The sequence below is a fragment of the Tamandua tetradactyla genome, chromosome Y (assembly GCF_023851605.1).
Source record: "Tamandua tetradactyla isolate mTamTet1 chromosome Y, mTamTet1.pri, whole genome shotgun sequence".
NCBI lineage: Eukaryota > Metazoa > Chordata > Mammalia > Pilosa > Myrmecophagidae > Tamandua > Tamandua tetradactyla.
Genome location: NC_135354.1, coordinates 333,250 through 340,564, shown reverse-complemented (window position 1 = coordinate 340,564; position 7,315 = coordinate 333,250). Strand labels below are relative to the sequence as shown.

The window sequence follows — 7,315 nt, the reverse complement described above, 5'->3', positions numbered from 1 at the left end:
ATTAGTGGAAAAACGTGAAATTCAAAAGGTCTTAGTTAATAGCATTGTACCAATGCTACTTTTCTAGTTTCTGGCTTTATCTAAGGAGTAACATTAGGGGAAGCTGGGAGAAAGGCATAAAGGCAACTGTCACATTTTTGCAGTTTTCCTGCAAGTCTAAAATTAGCTCATGATAAAAAGTTAAAAATAAAATGATGAAAAAAGGAAAAAAAACAATGCTTTTTTGTTCTTAAAGCCAATAGTTCATAACTTAGTATGAGAAAGACAGGTTTTTTGGCTTGTGGCTGACAGCTGCTGTATGCTGGTGGTGGTGGTGGTGGTGGTGTCTGAGCACGTGTTGGGTCCTCGGCAGCCCATCCGGGTGCTGGAAAGCCAGATTAATCTGGAGGGAGCAGGGGGAGTGGGCACGGGGAGGAGTGGGGTCACTCCCTCTGCAAAGGCTCCGCCAGTAGGACTGCACTTGACAGCGGACACCTGCTATTCCACCACTCTGGGGAAGGGGTACCTGCTGCTCTGCCTTGGGGGCAGCCCTAGGATGAGCCAGCTGGAGGGAGCAGCCACCGGGGCTCACGGGTGACATGGCCTGCCACCTGGGGTCTGCACTGCTGCTGCTGCTGCTGCTGGGTGAGCGTCCATGACCACCTCCACCCCTGGGGGCAGGATGCAGAGGCAAGAGGGTAATTGCGGGAAAAGCAGCAATGCAGGAAGAGGTGCTGGCGTGGGGCAGGTGTGTCTGCGGGGTGCCGGGTGTGGGGACTGCATGCTGCCGCAGTCCTCCCACCATGGGATCTGCAGCAGCTCCCCCCACCCCTCCCCAGTCCCGTCCTGGCATCTCTGTCCCAAGAACTTTCTTTTCCTAATGCCTCCCCTCTCCCTGATCGTTGGCCCTTCTCTCAGTCCTCCAACTTCAGTGATTCCATGTCCCACATCTGTTATTCCACCTGCTCCTACTGCCCCTTCCCCATCTGGGGCATCACCCAGGGAGGGGCCACTTTATGGTGTGTGGTGGATAGAATGGAATCTGGCAAAGGTTCAAGTCAGAAGAGTTCTTTGGGCTGAGATGAACCCTTCTGAGGGTGGAGGCCCAATAAGTTTTCTCCTGGAAGAAAACGGGGAAACAAAAGAGCAGAGGAGGGCTGGAGACCTTAGGGAACCCTAGGCACTGTTGGGTGTGACTGAGGCCCAGGGAGGTGCCGGGCGAAGCTGTGTGTGCCACTCTGTGTGTCCTGGAGGACAGAGGCAGCCCTTCTGTGGTGCATCCTCTCCACTCATTTCTCCACCACAGCCCTCAGTGCCTGCCTGTTCTGTGGGTAGAGCTGACCATACTAAAGCCACAGCAAGAATCATATGACCCCCATTTCCCCATTCACAACCTGCAAGTGGTGACCAGTGCCAGAGATGGGTTCCCAAAAGCCCTGAAGCAGGAGACACACCCCCACCCCACTCCTACAGAGCAGGATGGTGTGGGGCCAGGCTGGGCACTTTCGCTCAGAGTGACAGAACATCATCTCGGCTGACCAAAATGCTCCAGGCTGAGAGCCCCCAGGGGTGATAGGGTTGCCCTGGTTTTGGTAACCCAGGTATTAGGGAATAGCTGGACTCAGTCCTGGCGGTGACCCTTATGGGCAGAGCTCACCCTCTGCCCACAAAACCCCTGGTGTGTGGCTCTGTCCTGCCAGGTATCCTCTCCATCCCAGTGAAGAGCTGCTTATCCGGCTTCATGCCTTCGCTGGAACCACTCATGAGTCCTTGAACCCTGCTGCTCAGCTCAGAGCCCTGTGGCCTGTCATCAGGGACCTTCCTGAGTGGGCCACAGCCCTTGTGGGAAGCCCCCTTTCTCCTGACTGGTGGAGAGTGGAGAAGCCAGCTTGAAACCAGCGTCCAGATGGGGCAGGACCAGTCAGATTTGCAAAAGGGCCCATCAGTGTGAAGGGTTGAGAAAATTTTCCATTGCTAAAAACTTAGCTAAAATCAGGGTCACAAAACCCAGCAAGCACCCTATTATTACGAAAGAGCTAGGGGCTGGGGTGGGCGGTCTGTCCACCAGGGGCAAGAGGAGGCCATTAAGCCACCAGGGATTAGGTGGCACCAGGAACCTACAGACCCACACAAAGGGTCCCCAGGGACAGGAGAGAGGGCCAGGCGTCTCGCGAGTCAAGAAGAGGGGGGTCGAGGAGGGGTTGCTGTCCTCGGCACCACTGGATACGTTTTTATTGGCCAGATCCCCAGAAGTCTCGCTTTGTTTATCCCGTGGGGTGGAGGTGGGGAAGGGACGGTGAGGTGGGGAGGAGCTCCGTGGGCCCTTCTTTGAAGGGGTGCCTCAGTTCATGGGGCAAGGGACCAGGGAGGAAAGTGCCTCGATTTCTGGGGAGGCGACGTCTATTGCTGATGCGTTTCAGGGACCCCAAGTCCGGGGCTGCCCTTCCTCGCCAGGGAGGGCGGGCCAGGGCCATTCGCCACGCCTTCGGGCCGCACCCTGCACCCCTCTCAGCCCACCCCTCTCCCCCGCCCCGCCGACGGCGTGCAGGGCTCCGGGGTGAATGGCCCGTGCAGGGCGCACGAGGGTAGCTACCCCCTCCTTTAAGTCCCCCAGGGTCCGCGAGCCCGGCCGGAGGGAACCGCTGCGTGGCCGCGGCCGAGGCGTGCACGGCGGACGCGCGGTACCAGCGGCTGCGCACCGACTACGTGGCTCGGTACCGGGAGCGGGCCGCGCCCGGGGGCTGCCCCCGCGCTCACTGCCACCGCGCTCTGCGGCTCTTCTTCGCCCGCGGGCCGCCCGCGCTCACGCTCGCGCTGCTCTTCTGCCCGTACGCGGACTCTGCCTGTGCTGAGCACCGGCGCCAGACCTTCGTGCCCAGCTGCACCTTCTCGCGGCCCCGCGCCCAGCCGCGGACCTGCCAAGCGGCCTTAAACGCCTGCGAGCACAGCCGCGTCTGCAAGTACGGGAAGGGGGGGTGCGCGGAGGGTGGGGGTACGCGGGGATGGGGGGGTGGGGCGAGGGATGGGCGGGCTGGGTGTCGCGGGCCCCCGGGCTCACCACGCCCCCAGGCCCCGTCTCCTGGCCTTTCAGGCTGCCTGCGCCCTCGCCCCCGGCGCACCCGACGGCTGCCCGCAGGACCAGGCCCCCAGCTGCCGGCGCGCCTACGCAGTCCTCGTGGGTAGGAGTGGCCCCGATCCGACGCGGGTAGTGGGAGGGGCTCTTGCTGGGGGCTGTCCCCCCCACGAACCCATGACCCTGCCCTCAGGGGGCCCGCAGGCACTGCCGTCACCCCGAACTTCGTGGACAACGCGAGCGCCCGCATGGCGCCCTGGTGTGACTGCGGAGCCAGCGGAAACCGACGTGAGGAGTGCGAAGCCTTCTGCGGGCTCTTTACGAGTAACCGCTGCCTGGGTGAGTGGCCCGAGTGGGGACAGCACTCACTGTCCCCTGCCAAGTCACCTGGCCCGGCGGGGGCCCACCTCAGAAGCGAGGAAACCTGGGCTTGTGCAGCAGCCACGGAGACGCACTCCCGGCTCTGAGGTCTTCCTGCATCTCCCAGAGACAGGGTCACAGACCCCACGCGGAATCCTCAGTGTGTCATCCAGGCTGGGAGCCGGGGAGGGGGTGAGTTAAAACAGAAGTTTCTGAGGATGTGGGATTGAACTAGGCGAGATTCCTGCATCAGCCACTTGTGGGGAGTTTCCAGCTCCAGGGGACACCTGCCCCACCATGGACCTGCCTCTCAGTGGCTCGGCCAGTCTGAGAGTGAAGGGGCCTGAGTTCCAAGCCTGGTCCCACAACTTGTTGGGGAGAGTTAACTTCTCCAAGCCTTTTGTATTCCTTCTGGAATGGCAATGGTAATAGTCACCCTTTCCTGTGAGGCTGGAAACATCCAGCTCCTGGGGCACTTAGTTGAGATGAGAGCTGTCCTCATTTTTGTGTTCTTCCCTGCCATATACATCAGTCTCTGGAACCAGCCCCAGCACACGCCCTGCCTTCCTATCCTTTGCACATGGAGGGCCCATGCTGGGTGCCAGGGATCTGGTGGTTAGTCCCTGAGGAAGGGCTCCTGTCCTAAGGGTGCCAGCCAAGCCCATCCACAACCCCTCCCTCCCCAGATGGGGCCATTCAGGCGTTTGACAGCGGGTGGCCCCCACCCCTGCAGGACCGGCTGTACTGCCGCCTGGACCCTGAGCGCAGCCTCCTGCAGGTAGGTGCAGAGAGGGGACCGGGAGCTGGCAGCCCTCACTCTGTCTGTGTCCTTGCCCTTTGATGCCTGGTGGGCCTAGATGGAGACTTGAATGGCCGGGGAATGGGGGTGCAGGCAGAAAACATAGCCAGACATCTCCCCTCAAGTCTGCCACTTTCTTTCCTCCCCACCAAGGTGTCCTTTGCAGATGGAGCTCCGGAGGGGAGCCCTCTGCTTGCCACAATCCCTGTCCTGGCCGTCTGGGCCCTGCTGTGATGAGGACAGCAGACAGCACAACCACCATCCCAACCCTGGGATCTCGGCCATGCCTGTGGTCTGCTGCCCCAGTGTCTTCGTCCTGTATCCCTGTCCCTGGGGTGAAGGGATGAAGGGTGTGGGCTGGTCCCTTCTATAGGTTTCTTGACTGTAGGTCCCTTTCTCCATAGACTTTGGGACCATGGAGTCTTCCACAGGTAGGGATGGAAGGGGTGCAGGGAAGGTCAGACATCATACAAACTCCCAGAATTGTAGGGGATTGCATTAATCTCCCAAGCAGATAATGTTCAGGGAGTGGATCTGAACAGACTTGAAGGCAAAAACATCCTCTTAAAGCCACAGTCTTCTCATGGTGCCCTCCTGGTTAGGCACTGCACAACTTTACAACCTCCTGCACCCAACGACTGCACCCCAGGGTCCTGCCTGTCCTGGAAATGCTGCTTGATGGGCACAACCTGGAGCTGGAATCCAGTCCCCACACCACGTTGCCCTGGCCAGCAGGCCACCTTCCCCACATGTAACTCAGCAGCGCACACACAGTTCAGTAAATCCACATGCACTGGACTGACCTTGTTTCCACATGATCTATGTGTGCCTGGCTGTGTTCCTGCTGGCCTGGGTGACATCTCTGCACTCCATCTCCTCATCTACAGATGAAATTGCTCAGCCAAATCAACTCTTGGGTCCCAGTGGCAGTCCCAATTTTCACTGCTCACCCAGGTTCAGTTCTTTCCTTCTCTGCTTGTACTCAGATGGGAAAAGCTATTTCTCAGCCTGCCCTGCAGCTGGAGCGAGCAGGTGACACAGTTAACCACTGAGTGGGAGCCACTGATATGTCTTTGGGAGAACCCTTCCACCTGGAACAGGCATGCTGCTCCCTTTAGTTGTAGCCTCAACCCTGTCCCCTTTCTGCCTGGATGTGGTGATGATGCCTGGGTGTGCATGGAAACACTTGCCATGTGGGGTCACCGCACCAGCCCCAGCCTGCTTCCTCTGTGCTCCTCATTACATGAGAAAATAATACCTCTATTTGTTCCAGGCATTTTCTTTTCTCCCCCAGGTTTATGTCCCTTGTGGCCAAATACAGACCTGATTGATACAATTCCACCCTGGGATGCCCAAGAGCCTGAGATTACCCCCCTCCCCGATTTACTTAAGGGAGTCCCACCGCAGTTCTCACAGAGCCCAGGTCCTGATGACCCTCCAAGAAAGGACAGCTTAATATATACATTCCTGCATATTCCACCTGCTTCTGTCCATGTGGAGAGTTACCTTCCTTGAACTGAGCCAGTGCAGCTCACTCCCAAGCTGAGGTGAGTGTTGGCTGCTAACAGTTCATAGCTGCCATATAGGGTTTCACCCTGCCCTCTGAGGCAGACTGTGGTCAGGGCTGCTGGCTTCAGGGGCACAAAAGCCTGGCCTGCCTGCCTCCAGGGGGACCATTCTGTGGTCCATTCACACTTCAGAGCTCTCCATGGGAGCAGGCAGAGGCTAGGCTGCAGTTGAGACCACATCCTGGCTGAGCTCCTTTCCCTGCACCATTTGCTTCTGTCACTTCCTTAGAGGCATCTCCTGATGCATTCTGTCTGATAAATCTTGGCATGAGAATCCTTGACTCACGCTCTCTGTCCAGGGACCCTGACCTAAGACAGAGGGGTTAGGTGCAGGACACCCCATAGCCCAGGCCTGGGGCTGTCCCCACCAGATAAAGATCCACAGCCCTGGGACTGTGTGTGTATTTGGCAGCTCATACACACTCATACATTCTGCATACTGACAAGCAGCCACAGCCAGTGCACTCCTGATTGTGATGGGAACACAAATCAACCGGTGTTTGCTGCTTATGCCTTGACTGTGTCTGAACACGCTGGGCTTCAGGTGCACCTGTCTCTAGGGGGTTGAATGATGCTGATTTTGGGGTCTGTCATGGCTTCCCTCTCTGGCCAGGCAGCCTCTCTCCCTGGGGTGGGTAAGCATACCACCAGCAGCCCCAGCCATGTGTTCTTTTCTTTTAGCACTCTCAGCAGAGAAGGGCAGCTGTCTTCTCATTCCTGGCAGGACCCTGACAGATGCAGCACTGGCTTTGTACCTCTTTCTGTGACCTGAGGTGTGACATCAGCCTGCCAAGGTCACATGGAACAGAGAGGGACAGTTTTTCAAAGGAAAACTCTGTTGGGCAGAGTAAAGCTCAGCGTCTAACCTGACCACAGACAGCCTGTAAGTGGGTGGAGAGACAGAGGTTGTGTTGGGAAAATGTGACAGCCTTGCCTTGCCCTGTCACCATGATCACATGGGTGGCTCAAATGCAGAATTAAATGTCTGCTAAATTATTTGCCTTATATGATTGGGTGTGTTAAACTCTCCATTTTTAACTCAGATAATTAGGGTAAATTATAGGTATAAAAAAGTGAATGCAAATGACTTCAATTAAAAAATAGTAATCTGGATAAAAAAATATACAGGCATATCCCTTCCATAAGGTAGGGGCAATTCGAGTGAAAAGAATATATTCAAAGATAAAATTGTCCCACGGTGGTTGATTGTCTCCCTTCAGTAATTCTCTTCAGCTCACTCACAGGATTTAGCCAATTGGAGCTTCTTTAATGTCAGACAATTTATAGGGGAAAAGCAACTTCCTTATTGAGTACAGGAAAGATAAGGACAAGCTGCAGTGGCTCCCTTTGCCGTGCTCCCTGTTTTTTCCCAAGGTGAGCGATGCCATTTGTCAGCCCGAGGCTTCTGGGGTGTACTAGTTTGCTAGATGCTGGAATGCAATATACCACAAACAGAATGGCTTTTAAAAAGGGGAATTTAGTAAGTTGCTAGTTTACAATTCTAAGGCTGAGAAAATGTCCCAATTAAAACAAGTC

At 56.5% G+C, this 7,315-nt stretch overlaps 1 protein-coding gene across 1 annotated transcript; it reads left to right on the top strand.

Annotated features, from left to right (window-relative positions):
- The first annotated feature begins 578 nt into the window (after positions 1–578).
- LOC143672474 (GDNF family receptor alpha-4-like) lies at positions 579–4,966 on the top strand. Its single transcript, XM_077147122.1, has 7 exons — positions 579–624; positions 2,594–2,939; positions 3,049–3,158; positions 3,257–3,391; positions 4,099–4,190; positions 4,378–4,563; positions 4,814–4,966. The coding sequence occupies exons 1-7, from the start codon at positions 579–581 to the stop codon at positions 4,964–4,966; spliced, it is 1,068 nt and encodes a 355-aa protein (XP_077003237.1).
- Positions 4,967–7,315: the final 2,349 nt, after the last annotated feature.